Source organism: Thalassophryne amazonica, chromosome 14 (assembly GCF_902500255.1).
Source record: "Thalassophryne amazonica chromosome 14, fThaAma1.1, whole genome shotgun sequence".
Taxonomy (NCBI): Eukaryota; Metazoa; Chordata; class Actinopteri; order Batrachoidiformes; family Batrachoididae; genus Thalassophryne; species Thalassophryne amazonica.
This window is the reverse complement of record NC_047116.1, coordinates 42,437,396-42,454,537: the sequence shown is the minus strand read 5'-3', so window position 1 is coordinate 42,454,537 and position 17,142 is coordinate 42,437,396. Positions and strand designations below refer to the sequence as shown.

The following is a 17,142-nucleotide window of genomic DNA, read 5'->3' as shown; positions in this document are numbered from 1 at the left end:
TACACTTATTACAAGTACCATTACTGCTAAAGGAGGCCGAGGAATAACTAAACATTTCACACCCAGAGCAGAAAAATTCGGGAGAGACAGGAGAAGCCGCCATGCTAAACCGGCTAAGAGCTAGTAGCTGCGCTAAGCTAGCGGATTCCTAAAACACGCAAAGTGAATAATGTGTAAATAATTTAGAGGTGATTCAGCAGAGGGAGTGCTTTAGTTAAGGCACGTGAAGATTACACTGTGAAACAAATCGTTATCTAGTTAACTAGATCAATCTAACTGCGCAGATTAAACAGCTAACAGATACAGCAAAACACCACTGTGCTCCGGAACAGGAAGTGATACAATACTGCAGTGAGAGCCAACCACCAGTAGAGGTTCCACTGACCATTATACTCATATTTTGACATCCCTTCACTGGCTTCCTATCCCAGTGAGATCAGATTTTAAGGTTCTGCTACTAGTCTATAAAATTGTTCATGGACTGGCACCTCCCTACCTAGCTGACCTAATTAAACCTTACGTACCGGCCCGGGCTTTGCATTCTCAGTGTGCAGGACTACTTTGTGTCCCTAGTGTGAATAAGAAGTCTGCGGGTCATAGAACTTTCTCCTGTCGTGCCCCTGTTCTGTGGAATGATCTCCCTGCGTCAATAAAAGTCAGATTTCAAGTCCAGACTTAAGACGCACATATTTTCCCTTTTGTATGGCTAGCATACTGGTATAGTTTTGTTTTACACTTTTTACTCTTTTAATTTATTTTATTAGTAAACAGAGCATGCCGCGGCCTCAACTTTACCTAAATTCTGGGTCTTTTAGTGAAGCTTAGGGCTAGTAGCCGGCGATCACCTTAGTATTTCCTGTTTTTCTTGTTGTTCAATGCTGGCAAATTATACTGTATTTCTTGTCTTTCTGATGCCTGATTCTGTTTTTTTCTTTTGATTTAAGGTGCAGCTCCATCCAGAGATGGGAGTGGTATTTGTGCTGGAGACCCTCCTGTCCTGTGCACCAACAGCATTTCCTGTATATTCATTTTGTGAATTGTTCTGTAATTTATGTCTGTAGCATGGCCCAAGCAGAGGGTCACCCCTTTGAATCTGGTCTGCTTGAGGTTTCTTCCTCACAGGGAGTTTTTCGTTACCACTGTTGCTCTGGGGGTTGGTAAGGTTAGACCTTACTTGAGTAAAGCGCCTAGAGTCAACTCTGTTGTGATTTGGCGCTATATAAATTAAAATAAATTGAAATTGAAAATTAAATTGTTTTATGTATAGCTATTTTTTCTGTTATATGGATTCAGAAATACATGTTTGCCTTTTGGGGGGGGGGTGGGGTGGTGGGGTTTAATACCAATATAAATCAGTAAGTGTCACTTTGTCAGTAAGTGTTGGTACCAAGTTAGACCAACTGAATGAGAAGAATGTTGCACACCATGAGGGCTTTATTCCATGTTGGTTTTGAGTGCAGTATTACACTGTCCCTGGTCTCAGCGCCCCAATTTGTGAGTGAATAAGGATGTTTACAAATGGAGTAAATGTTTCAAGCATACACACAGAACTAGGGAACTTCACTGCGAGGTCACATATAAAATTGCTAAACAAACACTAGATAAAGCATATCAAACATGATTCTATAAATGTTTGGTTTAAACATGAAAATACACAAAATTGTTAAGATTGCTCCTAAAAAAAAAAGTCTCACAAAAACATTGATGTCAAAAACCTGTCATTGTGGATCTCAAACGTATTAAAATGATCACCTCAGCATCCCCTGTTCAATGAAAGCTATTGTGCAGCCCTATGGAATACCCTAAAACAATATGATATGGATAAACTGAACACTCAGTAATGACTGGCATTCTATCCAGCAGTGATATCACATCAACACAACCAAAGTGCATGAAAGTTGACAACCAACATCAGTTCAAAACAGTGGTGTTGACTTGATTGCTATTAGGATCTACACAAGGTTCCTCCAGACTGCGAACTGTGTGCAAAGGTTTTCTCCTTCTGTGACCTTGGACTCTATGAAAATATAGAATGTTTGTATGCCTGTAGCCATCAGATCAGTAGGCACTGGTAGTGCCATTTATTTTTATTTATTTTTATTTTTTTAGCAAATTACTGTATATGCATTCATTTTAAAGTTATGGACGGACATAATGAAAAGCACCCAATGTCACAATATCAAAGGAAGTGATAATTCACTCTTCATGAGCATTTGGGTGATGTGTACCTAATTTGAAGAGTACCAGCAGAGAATGGACTAATAAGTGACATGGATGAATGAACGTTTTACTCATCCAATGGTGCGTTACGGATCACTTGCTCTAAAGCTCCAGTCCAAACGTGGTCCATTGCACGATTAGCATGTGACGTGGGAAGAAAGAGAATGAAACAAAGAGAACCATGTAGACGAACCATGTTTCTGTCAGAAGTATATTTCTGTCGAGCTTCGTATGGATGGTGAGGTGAAACCACAACCTCTTCAGGAGCGATTATAAATTATTGTCTAACTGAAGCAGGATGTAATCCATTTATGCACTGCAAGGTTTGAAATGACCCTCAGCCACGTCTGGAGAATTTACCAACAACTATCCTGGCCATCTTCACCTTTTCATCTTGTTACCTTCTACCTTTCTCATCTGAACACAATCCTGTTCTTTACCCTTTCTTCTAATTTCATGCCAGCAGAACCACTGTGTGAGCCAGGAAACTGTATTTACCTTGACCTTTGGTAAATGTAAGATTAAAACAGGTCCTTTTAAAGAGCATAAATGTGACTTCAGTAGAAACAAATGTTCTCATTTTAGGAGTTCATGAGGTCCGCGTTTGCCTTCATTAATTAAAAAAATGTGCAGCAACCATCTGTGTCTATTCATGCTGTCCTTTCTGTTTAATCTCTGTACAAGAGTTTATGGTTTGATGTAAGGAATGTGAGAGTTACCAGTCAGGTCAGGGAGCGTGCACTTGTGCAATGCTTTGCAGTGTAGTCCACACTAAAGAATCCCCTTGGGTCCTGGATGGCAGCGACACAACCAGGTGAATTGTGGACATCTTCTTGACCTTTTCCACTTCCTGGGGTCCTCAATACTGGTGCATCTATTTGCTAGCTCATGCCCAGACAAATACATCCCATGGCCAAAATATGTTATCTTATGTTCCCTTGCAATGTAGTTGGTATGCCTCATCTGAGTCTCTCTGAACAACTGTGCATTTGACGTAAAGTCATTGCAGGAGTACTTAAGGATCCTTTGAAGAAACCTAGTAGGTCTGTTGTGTGGGCCGCTGAAGAGGAGGTACTGCTGGCCCACCACCACCAGAGGGCGCCCTGCCTGGAGTGCGGGCTCCAGACATCGGAGGGCGCTGCCGCCTCACAGGAGTAGCCAGGGTGACAGCTGTCACCCATCACCTGAGACAGCTGATATCAATCACCAGGGAGGTATATCAGCAGGACGGCATCTCCACCTCATTGCCGAGATATCGCTCTACTAAGGAGGTAACGAACTCAGCCAGTTGTGTTATTCAGAGAAGTAATACTTTGTTGCTTGTGCTTAGGTCAGCTGAAGACCGTATTGGACGTGGTTGGATAAGTACTCACATTCCAATCCTACAGTGCTGTTTTTGAGTAGAGGTGGAGGTGGTGTTTCCACCCTGTGTGTTGCTGGGTGCGGCCGCACCCACACCTGACTGTTTCTGTTCCTTGCCAGCAGTACCGGATCCGACGAGCGGAGGCAGTGGCCACCTGGGAGTTTGGGACTTGGCGGCTCCAGTATTCCCGGGGTTCGGTGGCAGAGGAAATCGGATGGTTCCGGTTCGACTCGGACAGACGTCTCCTATCGTCGAGCCTGCCCACACGACACCATTGGAATTCGGCTTACTGCTATAATTGTAATCTGTTGTGTTTGTTGTGCGTGTTCACAACAGTAAAGCTTTGTGATTTGACTTCCTCCATTGTCCGTTCATTTGCGCCCCATGTTGTGGGTCCGTGTACCTACACTTTCACAACAGGATATCTCGGCCATCGTCATGGATCCCGAGGGGCGTCAACCGGCTGTTGAACGGCCAATGGAAGAACAGGACGCGCAGGCGTCCGCAGGAGGGGTAATCGGTGAGTTGCAGCGGATCCTCACCACTTTCACGACTCGGTTAGATTTGATGACCGAGCAGAACGTCCTCCTGAACCGCAGGGTGGAGGCTCTCGCCGCGCAGGTGGAAGCGCGCCCTCCGGGCGCCGCTGCGGCTCTCCCTCCCGTAGACCCTGTGCGTAACATTGACGTTCAACTGGTCATTCAACGACCCCTCCCACCTTCCCCGGAAGCATACATAAGCCCCCCAGAGCCGTACGGAGGCTGTGTGGAGACGTGCGCGGATTTCCTTATGCAGTGTTCGCTCGTCTTCGCATAGCGTCCTGTTATGTACGCGACCGATGCTAGCAAGGTAGCTTATGTAATAAACCTGCTTCGCGGTGAGGCACGCGCTTGGGCTACAGCGCTCTGGGAGCAGAACTCACGGCTCCTTCAGACATGATGGGTTTGTGAGGGAGTTCAGAACCGTGTTCGATCACCCTAATAGAGGAGAAACCGCTTCAACAGTGCTACTGTTGATGAGACAGGGGCGTCGGAGCGCAGCTGCTTATGCAGTCAACTTCCGCATCGCGGCTGCGAGGTCCGGCTGGAATAGCACTGCCCTCCGCGCCGCCTTTGTAAATGGACTGTCATTGGTTCTTAAGGAGCACCTGGTGGCTAAGGACGAACCGCGGGATTTAGATGGGCTTATCGATCTTGTCATACGATTAGACAATCGGTTAGAGGAACGTCGTCGGGAACGAGACGAAGGGCGTGGCCGGGTACGCGCCGTCCCTCTCCCTTCCGGTTCCGACCGCGCCCCGCCTTCCCCACGCTCCACGGCTCCGGCGCTCCGTGTGGCTACAGCTCCCCCTGCTGACGAAGCTATGGACACGGGCAGGGCAACATTTAGGGCACCAGATACACAGAGGAGGCAGGCCTGCGGAGTATGTTTTAATTGTGGCTCAACAGAGCACCAAGTGAGAGACTGCCCCGAGCGGTTAAACACCAACGCCCGCCCCTAGAGACTGGGCTAAGGGTGGGCCGAGACATTCACGTGGGACACACCCACATTGCCACACGACTCCCAGTTACGATCCTTTATGAGGAATCAACCCTGAAAGCCCCAGCACTGGTGGACACGGGCTCTGAAGGGAATCTGTTGGACAGCAGATGGGCCAGGGAGATAGGGCTCCCTCTGGTGGCGCTTACCTCGCCTGTGCAGGTGCGAGCACTAGATGGCTCCCTACTCCCTCCAATCACGCATAAGACACCACCTGTAACTCTGGTGGTGTCCGGAAATCACCGGGAGGAGATCGAGTTTTTTGTGACTCCTGCTACCTCCCGAGTGATTTTGGGGTTTCCCTGGATGTTGAAACACAATCCCCGGATCGATTGGCCGTCCGGGGTAGTGGTTCAGTGGAGCGAGACCTGCCATCGGGTGTGTTTAGGTTCCTCGGTTCCTCCCGGCTCCCAGGCTAAGGAGGAGGTCAGAGTCCCGCCCAATCTAGGGATGGTGCCGGTGGAGTACCATGACCTTGTCGACGTGTTCAGCAAGGATCTGGTGCTCACCCTTCCCCCCCACCGTCCTTATGATTGTGCCATTGATTTGGTTCCGGGCAGTGAGTTCCCGTCCAGCAGGCTGTACAACCTCTCACGGCCTGAGCGTGAATCAATGGAGACCTACATCCGGGACTCGTTAGCCGCCGGGTTGATCCGGAATTCCACCTCCCTGATGGGTGCAGGTTTCTTTTTTGTGGGTAAAAAAGACGGCGGACTTCGTCCATGCATTGATTATAGGGGACTGAACGAAATCACGGTTCGCAACCGATACCCGTTGCCCCTATTGGATTCGGTGTTCACGCCCCTGCATGGAGCTAAGGTATTCACCAAGCTTGATCTTAGGAATGCGTATCACCTGGTTGGGATCCGGAAGGGAGACGAGTGGAAGACGGCATTTAACACCCCCTTGGGTCACTTTGAGTACCTGGTCATGCCTTTCGGTCTCACAAACGCTCCCGCGACTTTCCAAACGTTGGTTAATGATGTCTTGCGGGATTTCCTGCACCGGTTCGTCTTCGTATACCTGGACGATATACTCATCTTTTCTCCGGACCCTGAGACCCATGTGAAGCATGTACGTCAGGTCCTGCAGCGGTTGTTGGAGAACCGACTGTTTGTGAAGGGTGAGAAGTGTGAGTTCCACCGCACCTCTTTGTCCTTCCTGGGGTTCATCATCTCCTCCAACTCCGTCGCTCCTGATCCGGCCAAGGTTGCGGCGGTGAGAGACTGGCCCCAACCCACTAGCCGTAGGAAGCTGCAACAGTTCCTCGGCTTTGCAAATTTCTACAGGAGGTTCATTAAGGGCTACAGTCAGGTAGTTAGCCCCCTGACAGCCCTAACCTCGCCAAAAGTTCCCTTCACCTGGTCGGATCGTTGCGATGCCGCGTTCAAGGAGTTGAAATGGCGCTTCTCGTCTGCACCCATTCTGGTGCAGCCCGATCCTAGTCGCCAGTTAGTGGTTGAAGCGGATGCCTCGGACTCAGGGATAGGAGCCGTGCTGTCCCAGAGCGGGAAAACCGATAAGGTTCTTCACCCGTGTGCCTATTTTTCCCGCAGGTTGACCCCGGCCGAACGGAACTATGACGTCGGCAATCGAGAACTCCTTGCGGTAAAAGAGGCTCTTGAGGAGTGGAGACATCTGTTGGAGGGAACGTCCGTGCCATTTACGGTCTTCACTGACCACCGGAACCTGGAGTATATCAGGACCGCCAAGCGGCTGAATCCCAGGCAAGCCCGCTGGTCACTGTTCTTCGGCCGTTTTGACTTCCGGATCACCTACCGTCCCGGGACCAAAAATCAAAGATCGGATGCTTTGTCCCGGGTACATGAAGACGAAGTCAGAACAGAGTCGTCGGATCCCCCGGATCCCATCATCCCGGAGTCCACTATCGTGGCCACCCTCACCTGGGACGTGGAGAAGACCGTCCGGGAGGCCCTGGCACGAGACCCGGACCCCGGAACCGGGCCGAAGAACAGACTCTACGTCCCACCAGAGGCAAGGGCTGCGGTCCTGGACTTCTGTCACGGTTCTAAGCTCTCCTGTCATCCTGGGGTGCGAAGAACCGTGGCAGTCGTCCGGCAGCGTTTCTGGTGGGCGTCCCTGGAGACCGACGTCCGGGATTATATCCAGGCCTGTACCACCTGCGCCAGGGGCAAAGCCGACCACCGCAAGTCCTCAGGTTTGCTACAGCCGCTGCCCGTACCTCATCGCCCCTGGTCTCACATCGGCCTGGATTTTGTCACGGGCCTCCCGCCGTCCCAGGGAAACACCGTCATCCTCACGATAGTGGACCGATTCTCCAAGGCGGCCCACTTCGTGGCCCTCCCGAAGCTCCCAACGGCCCAGGAGACAGCGGACCTCCTGGTCCACCACGTCGTCCGGCTGCATGGGATACCATCAGACATCGTCTCCGATCGCGGTCCCCAGTTCTCCTCGCATGTCTGGAGGAGCTTTTGCCGGGAACTGGGGGCCACGGTCAGTCTCTCGTCCGGGTATCACCCCCAAACCAATGGGCAAGCAGAACGGGCCAATCAAGAGATGGAGCAGACGCTACCTTGTGTGACAGCCGCGCACCCGGCGGCCTGGAGTACTCATCTGGCCTGGATCGAGTACGCCCACAACAGTCAAGTGTCATCAGCCACCGGCCTCTCCCCTTTTGAGGTGTGTTTGGGGTATCAGCCCCCATTGTTTCCGGTGGTTGAGGGAGAGGTCGGTGTGCCCTCGGTCCAGGCCCACCTGCGGAAGTGCCGTCGGGTGTGGCGTGCCGCCCGTTCTGCTTTGTTGAGGGCCCGGATGAGGGCGAGGACCCATGCAGACCGGCGGCGAACCCCCGCTCCTACGTATCGTCCTGGGCAGGAAGTGTGGTTGTCCACCAAGGACATTCCACTGCAAGTGGCCTCCCTGAAACTACAGGACCGGTACATAGGACCGTTTAAGATCCTCAAGGTCATCAATCCCGATTCATCCAGTGTTCCATGTCTCGAGAATCAAACCACATCACACCTCAGCCCTCTGCGCTCCGGGTCCGGCACCACCTCCTGCCCGGATCATCGACGGCGAGCCGGCTTGGACTGTGCGCCGGCTACTGGACGTCCGACGGATGGGCCGGGGTTTTCAATATCTGGTGGACTGGGAAGGGTACGGTCCCGAAGAACGCTCCTGGGTGAAGAAGAGCTTCATCCTGGACCCGGCCCTCCTGGCCGACTTCTACCGCCGCCACCCGGACAAGCCTGGTCGAGCGCCAGGAGGCGCCCGTTAAGGGGGGGGTCCTGTTGTGTGGGCCGCTGAAGAGGAGGTACTGCTGGCCCACCACCACCAGAGGGCGCCCTGCCTGGAGTGCGGGCTCCAGACATCGGAGGGCGCTGCCGCCTCACAGGAGTAGCCAGGGTGACAGCTGTCACCCATCACCTGAGACAGCTGATATCAATCACCAGGGAGGTATATCAGCAGGACGGCATCTCCACCTCATTGCCGAGATATCGCTCTACTAAGGAGGTAACGAACTCAGCTAGTTGTGTTATTCAGAGAAGTAATACTTTGTTGCTTATGCTTAGGTCAGCTGAAGACCGTATTGGACGTGGTTGGATAAGTACTCACATTCCAATCCTACAGTGCTGTTTTTGAGTAGAGGTGGAGGTGGTGTTTCCACCCTGTGTGTTGCTGGGTGCGTCCGCACCCACACCTGACTGTTTCTGTTCCTTGCCAGCAGTACCAGATCCGACGAGCGGAGGCAGTGGCCACCTGGGAGTTTGGGACTTGGCGGCTCCAGTATTCCCGGGGTTCGGTGGCAGAGGAAATCGGATGGTTCCGGTTCAACTCGGACAGACGTCTCCTATCGTCGAGCCTGCCCACACGACACCATTGGAATTCGGCTTACTGCTAGAATTGTAATCTGTTGTGTTTGTTGTGCGTGTTCACAACAGTAAAGCTTTGTGATTTGACTTCCTCCATTGTCTGTTCATTTGCGCCCCCTGTTGTGGGTCCGTGTACCTACACTTTCACAACAAGGTCACTGGTTAGTATTCAAGTTTCATAAGCATAAAGTAAGACAGGAAGCATCAGGATCCTAAAGACTTGCACTTTCATTTTTCTGCAAAGGTTTCATTATCATCAAACACCTGTCCAGAGACCTCATGATTTCATGAGTTCTTTCAAGGTGGTTTTTGATCTCAAACGCACCATATACACTTTAGAGAGCCGAGATCAGGAAGTCATTGTAACCCTGGAATATAGTCTTAATTCAGGACAATCATGAACCCGTACACTCTGACTCATCAGTAAGCTTCTCAAATGCTCCAATCAAGGTATCCTTATACCCCGTCACACATAGCCGGAATCGCGCAGAGTGGCGTCGGATTTATGAATTGGCGCACATCCAAAAGGTGTGGGATTGCAGTTCCAAACGGTTCTGACAGCCATCTGTGGAAGTTGACACAGTTGGTCAAAATTGGCTGGCGGTCCCAAGTGTTTTGCACATATTCAAAACTCTCCGGGTGCCATTGAGATGGGACACCTATCCAATGGCGGTCCATTTGTTATCTGAGGACCATCTAACTGCAGTTCACATATTCTGATGGCAGAAAAACGGGATCCACAATGATTTGAGTGCATACGAGGGAACCTCAAGATAGATCTGGCACCGCAAAGCCTGCCGGTATGACCTGTGCCACCCATGAATAATAATGTCACGCTGTAATAAATGTTCACCTTCTGACTCTGGAGAAGATATAACATGGAACTTGTGCCAGGCCGTTTCACCCTTAATAAACATGCATCTCACCTCCAACAGCGGTCCAGGAGTGTTTCACAGCGCAAATGTGGACATGAAGCCAGGACAGCAGCCTGCAATTAAAATCCTCTCACCCAAAAGAAAAAAAAATAATTCCATGTGACAATCCAACCATCTTGGTGTCCAGAGTTGCGTTGTGCTCCTGAAGTGGGCAAACAGACACAAATACACACACACACGGCTGACTGATGATTACTACCCCACGCATGTGCAAGGAGCAAAACAGTGCTCCAGTCTGCCATCCAGACATTTGGAGATGGGGCAGTCTGCAGCGCCTTTTATGGCCATCTGACAACAGTCTGTGCCATCTACATATGGTCTGGATACAATCTGACGGGTTTGGACGAGGCAGTCTGTCTGTGCTCCGATACTGCTGACCACACCTCTTTTCCTACCAACCATGTCGGACTATGGCAATATTTGCCATATCGGGCATGCTTCCAGCACATTCTTGCTGTGTGGGGCGGGGCCTTAGATTCTGCAAAGCTCACATTAACGTTCACAAAGTCAAGGTCAGTAAATCTTTTCTCACCAACAAAGGCACCTAAATCAGTGGTTTCCACAACCCTACCCAACACATAGTCCATGCAAGCGTTTAACATTGTGGAGGCAAGAACACATTGCTGATGAACACCGGTATTCACTAGAAAAAAGTCGGGAAATCTGCCCTGTGCCAAACTGCACTTAGTACCTTTAGGTCCAAGCCAGCTATGATGTTCTATGCTGCAAATTTTCAGGATGTTCCAGAGTGCAAGCAGTTAATAGTAGCGACAGTGAATAATGTTTGACTCAACTCACTGTGTGCTCATTTTATTTCATATTTTTATACAAATCATGACAAGTTTGACAAAATGATTAATAACCATTTTTAAATACATTTTGCCATGCAAGTCTGCCTGGATGAATGACCATTTTCATTTGAGACATTTTAACAATTAATAATAAAAATAAAATCATTTGAAAATGTCCTACTTTCTTTCTTCTTCCTTCGGAATGCTTTTAGGCCACCTAACTCCTTTCTTGGAGGCATGTAGCTTTGAGGAATTTTTCAGAACATTCTCCCAGCTGCTTAAAAATCCACGTCTAGACCTACCATCGATGGAGAAGCTCTCAGTGCTGCTACAGAAGCTTTCCAGTATCAGGTACACATACTTGGGTGGATGGATGAGTGATTGATTGATTGAATGCTTGATTAGTTGTTACTTGAACTTACTGGTTCAGGTCCTACTTAACTGGTAGGACTATGTGCGTTAGCCTCGGAGTTTGTGAGTCCTCCTCCGCTCCACTTTTATATGGGGTCCCACAGGGTTCAATTCTTGGACCCCTACTCTTCTCCCTGTATTTGCTTCCCCTGGGGTCCATTCTCAGAAAGCATGGCATCAGCTTCCACTGCTATGCTCATGACAGCCAGCTATATGTCCCCCTAAAGAAAAATGATGCCTCTTCTCTTCAGCCCCTTTTGTCCTGTCTTGAGGATGTTAAAGCCTGGATGGCATTGAATTTTCTTAATTTTAATGAAAAGAAAATGCAGGTGATTGTTTTTGGCCCTAGCAGCTCCTGTTCTTCCTCACCTGTCGATCTGGGGCCTTTGTCAGCCTTTTCGAAATCTACTGTCACAAACTTGGGTTTTAAGATGGACAACGATTTTAAACTGGACCACCAAATCAGTGCAGTAGTCAGATCAAGTTTCTTTCACTTAAGGCAGCTTGCTAAGGTTAAGCCTTTTCTTGCACATCAGCACTTTGAAACAGCAATCCATGCTTTTATTACCTCCCGGCTGGATTACTGTAATGCTCTTTATTATGGAATTAGCCAGCCCTCCCTTGCATGTCTCCAGCTAGTTCAGAATGCTGCTGCCCGTCTGCTAACTGGTGCACGTAAGAGGGAGCACATTACACCTATCCTGGCCTCCATCCACTGGCTGCCTGTGCATTTTAGAATTCATTTTAAGATTCTCTTATTTGTTTTTAAATCTTTAAATGGCCTTGCCCCGCCTTACCTCTCTGAGCTGCTTCATTGTTACGCCCCTGCTTGCCACCTCCGGTCAGCTGATCAGCTCCTCCTGGAGGTGCCGAGGTGCAAGCGTATGCTCAGAGGGGACCGAGCGTTTTCTGTTGTGGCTCCAAAGATGTGGATGGAGTTACTGCTCCACATCAGGCAGGCCTCTTCACTTTTTTGTTTTTAAAACTAATCTTAAAACCCACTTTTATGCACTGGCTTTTAACCCGGAATGAGATCTTGATCTGTTTTGGTTGTTTTAACTGATTTTACTTGTTTTAGGTTTTTTTTTTTTGTTTTGTTTTTTGTTTTTTTTTGTACTTTGTGGTTTGTTACAAATATGTCCCCTTGTGTACAGCACTTTGTTTCAGCTGCAGCTGTTTTTTTTAAGTGCTTTATAAATAAAGTTGATTTGATTTGATTGATTTGATTAGTGCATTGTGCCACAATGCCAAAAAAGTGACATTTTGCATTGAGATGTTAAATAATGGAAAAGCAAATGATTTCAGAAGCTTTAGGATAATAATGTAGGTGGGATTTATAAGACATTCCAAAAAAAAGGAAGAAAAACACTATTACTATCGCCACTGCTGCCAAAAAAATGACTTCAACGCAAACTATGAAAAAGCAGTTTACAGTAGTATGTCTAATAGCAACCCACAGGTTTGAATTATTTGTTTTCACTAACACTGCTATTTTCAGTAGTCCAGTGGCTTCAATAAATGTCTGACCTTCTCCTCATATTTGGTATTTGCATGCTGTAATAGACAATAAAACAACGAACTTTGTATTATCCAAATATTGTTGACCTGATTGCACATTTATTTAATGTTTGTACAGGAAAAATCGGCGTCTCTTTGAGCTTTCTTCCCTCCACCTCCAACTACAGGAAATTTATCACAAAACGGACCACACAAACACTTTTCTCTGTCTCAACCTCAGGTCCATTTTAAGCAATCTTAAATAACACTGACAGTAACATAACAAATTTACTATGTAACTTTTTAGTTTTGTCTGATATACGGTGCATCCAGAAAATATTCACAGCGCTTCACTTTTTCTACATTTTGTTATGTTACAGCATTATTCCAAAATGGAGTAAATTCATTTTTCTCCTCAAAGTTCTACTCACAACACCCCATAATGTCAAAATGAAAAAAGTTTTTTTTTTTTTGCCAATTTATTAAAAAAAAAAAAATCAAAGAAATCCCATGTACGTAAGTATTCACACCCTTTGCTCAATACTTTGTTGATGCACCTTTGGTAGCAATTACAGCTTCAAGTCTTCTTGAATATGATGCCACAAGCGTGGCACATCTGTCTTTGGGCAGTTTTGCATGTTCCTCTTTGCAGCACCTCTCAAGCTCCATCAGGTTGGATGGGGAGCATTGGCGCACCGAGTTGTCCTGAAGCCACTCCTTTGATATCTTGGCTGTGTGTTAGGGTCATTGTCCTACTGAAAGATGAACCGTCGCCACAGTCTGAGGTCAAGTGTGCTCTGGAGCAGGTTTTCATCCAGGATGCCTCTGTACATTGATGTATTCATCTTTCCCTCAATCCTGACTAGTCTCTCAGTTACTGCTGCTGAAAACCATCCCCACAGCATGATGCTGCCACCACCATGCTTTACTGTAGGGATGGTACCTGGTTTCCTCTAAACATGATGCCTGGCATTCACACCAAAGAGTTCAATCTTTGTCTCATCAGACCACAGAATTTTGTTTCTCCTGGCCTGAGAGTCCTTCAGGTGCCTTTTGCCAAACTCCAGATGGGCTGCCATGTGTCTTTTAGGAAGGAGTGGCTTCCATCTGGGCACTTTACCATGCAGGCCTGATTGGTGGATTGCTGCAGAGATGGTTGTCCTTCTGGAAGGTTCTCCTCTCTCCACCAGACCATCTCTCTCTGTGACCATCTGGTTCTTGGTCACCTCCTTGACTCCCCAGTTGCTCATTTTAGGACAGGTGGCCAGCCCTAGGTAGAGTCCTGATGGATCTGAACTTCTTCCATTTATGTATAATTGAGGCCACTGTGCTGTCTCGGAGGTCTACAGACAATTCCTTTGACTTCATGCTTTGTTTGGTCAATTGTGGGACCTTATATGTAGGACAGGTGTGTGTCTTTCCAGATCATGTCCAATCAACTGAATTTACCCCAGGTGGACTCCAGTTAAGCTGTAGAAACATCTCAAGGATGATCAGTGGAAACAGGATGCATCTGAGCTCAATTTGAGCTTCATGGCAAAGGCTGTGAATACTTACGTACATGTGATTTCTTAGGGTTTTTTGTTTTTTTGTTTTTTTTTTTTTATAAATTTGCAAAAATCTTTAATAAAAAAAAAAACTTTTTACATTGTCATTATGGGGTATATTGTGTGTCAAATTTTGAGGAAAAAAATGAATTTCATCCATTTTGGAATAAGGCTGTAACATAACAAAATGTAAAAAGAGAAGCACTGTGAATACTTTCTGATGCACTGTAAGTACGTTTTCGTTGTTGTTTGCATCTTCTCAAGAGTCTTGCTTTTTTTAAGTTCTGATGTGAAATCTTGTCTGTATCTGTGATGAAAACCATTATTGAATGAAAGTCTTGCTTGCCAATGGACTTAATGGGTGTCTCATGTGCTCAGAGACAAACAGACTCTATGAAGCTTTTTAATGACAGTAAACAAAATGAACAGAATGACATTAAGACTAGACCCTATATGAGTTGCTGAAATCCATATGTTTGTATAAAGTTGTCTTATTTGTTTGTTCCAGTGCATGGTTGTGTGGATAGAAGTAATGGTCTCAGTATGGGGCACCCTAGTGGTGCTGGTTGATGGAAAAGATTAGAAAAACTGGAGCAGTTAAATCTGATATTTGAGCTTGCTGATCTGAACATGAGAGTCACAAATCTACTTTTTCAAGGACCTTAAAGCTGTTCTCAAAGCTGTGGTCACAGATACTTGGGTTTATGGAAAATATGGATATAATGATGAATCACATATTTATTGTACAATTATTATCACAATTGTGGCCTACGGGAGGCCAGTAACCTGAATTTGTTTTTAATGGCTTTATGCAAGTTTTTGCTCTTATTTTTTAATAATTGCAAATATTCATTCACTTTACTAATTACTATTGCATGGTTATTCCACACCATGGTTTGGTGGTTTTGTTCATGCTTCTGTATATCCATTGATTTATTTGTTTTATTAATCTGTTTTTCTGTTCACTTCTTACAGATTAGGTCCACCATTAACTACTGAACAGAACAGACCAAAACTTGACAAGTTTCTCAGTTGTGTGCTACTTTAAAAGATGTTTTTGTGCACATTTTGAGAAGGACATAACAATGTTTCCATTCTGTAGACTTTACAGTGCAGCTGACAGCTCCGCCACCTACTGCTGATATCTATTTGCCCAACATGCTTTGTTGTAAAATCATTTTGACATCACATCAGAAGGAAACTGCACTCTAAACAATAAAGAGCTTTATTGTGAAAGGCTGATGCCAAGGATCAAGCTAACTTTAACAGGATGAGCTGACATAACCTAATGTTGAAGGTAAGTCTGGAACACATTTTATTGTAAACTAATTACCAAACATTGAATGTCAACAACACATTTTAACTCTGGACAGAGTCCACTCATGGTCAATACAGATGGCAGTAATTACTGAATTATATATGATGAAATGTGCATTAGGGATGGGTGATGTTGACTTAAATTATATCACAGTTGTTTCATGTTTGTTTGTATTTTCACAATATAATATCTATGAAAATAGTAGCATTCATCACAAGCTTGCCGAAGTCCACCACAGCTCTCTACAGAAATTGTGTGGAGATTCATGTTTCCCTTGTTGAAACCCAGAACCGATGCAATCAAAAGAGGTGTGTGTGACCCAACTTCCAAGGTGTGCACATGAAGATGTTCACAGCACAACCATGGAGCCCCAGAGTGGCCATAAAGAGGAAGAAAACAAATCATACAACTCAAAATGCTATTGTGTGGGCACAATATATCTTCCCACAATTTGTTTGATTAATTCATGCACACTAGATTCTATTCTGAAAAGATTTGAACTTATGTTGATGTCTGCAGGCTTGGGTATATATGGTTGATTCCTCAGCTGTGGTGAAACTCGAGACAAGGCTTGAGCTTGTGCAGTCCATTTACTGATAGATAATGTTATTACCCAGAAATCACCAGAATGCATGCAAGAATGAAATTAAAACATTTTCTCTTCCTCTTTTTTTTTCTTCACACAACATAAAAGATTTACTGACCTTGACTTCACTGTTGATGCAGTGATCTTTGTGGAATCAACAGATGCACTGATTGCAGAACTTGAGAAGCTGAGTGAGGAATCAGAGTGTCTGGGTTTATGATTGGTCTAATGACTATCTCGACTCGGCCATAGAAAATGTTGAACTTATACAAAGATTCACTTATCTCAACAGAGACATTCATGTTTCTGGATCTTTGATCTTTGACATCGAGAGACCCCCTTGGAAACACTTAGAGTCATCAGAGAAGCGAACGGTAATACACCTGTCTTTGCAGCAGAACAAGGGTCCAGATCTTTTGGGTCCTGGTGCATCCTGTCTTACTGTATGGTTGTGAGACTTTGGTGATAACCAGTTACCTAAGGCGAAGACTGGATGTCTGGTACTTGGTCTCTCTGGAGGATGCTTGGTTACTGCTGGAATGACTGTGTTCATACCACTTGCATTGGGAGGGAACCTCAGCATTGACATTTGAGCATGTGGCATACCTCTTTTGGACTAAATCGGGAAGCAGGTTCTCTGTTTTGGAAAAGGCCATGAGCTGCCCACGTTACACCTGGCTATGGTAGGTAGATGGGTCATATGAGAGGTGGTGACAAACCACTTGTCTGCCTTGGTGGTTGCCATCCAGCACCCAAGGCGGCTCGTAGTGTGGTGGCTGCGAGGCGTGCAGCACTAACATATGCTCCAAAGGCCTGATATGAAGCTTTGCATTCAGCAGACAGATGTTTGGCGGAGTACTGTTTTAACAGGGCCACATCACCTTTGCATTCTCAGGAACTGTCAACAGCTGATTTATTTACTTCATGACTTCAGCTAAGTTTCTTCTGTGCTGCAGCCGCACGACAGTGTCTGGTCCAGGGTTAACTACTCAGATGCTTAACTTTGGCTATGCAGTCTGCTCAGCATCACCCACACAAGTTTATGCTATATACTCATCTTGTTTTATGTTTGGGGTTTTTC

At 46.5% G+C, this 17,142-nt stretch overlaps 1 protein-coding gene across 1 annotated transcript in view; it reads left to right on the top strand.

Annotated features, from left to right (window-relative positions):
- The window catches only part of LOC117524258 (coiled-coil domain-containing protein 138-like), a 126,854-nt gene extending 113,978 nt beyond the window's left edge, over positions 1-12,876 (top strand). Inside the window, 3 exon segments of the mRNA XM_034186028.1 lie at positions 5,109-5,116; positions 10,915-11,053; positions 12,750-12,876. Coding sequence (XP_034041919.1) covers positions 5,109-5,116; positions 10,915-11,053; positions 12,750-12,876 — 274 coding nt within the window.
- Positions 12,877-17,142: the final 4,266 nt, after the last annotated feature.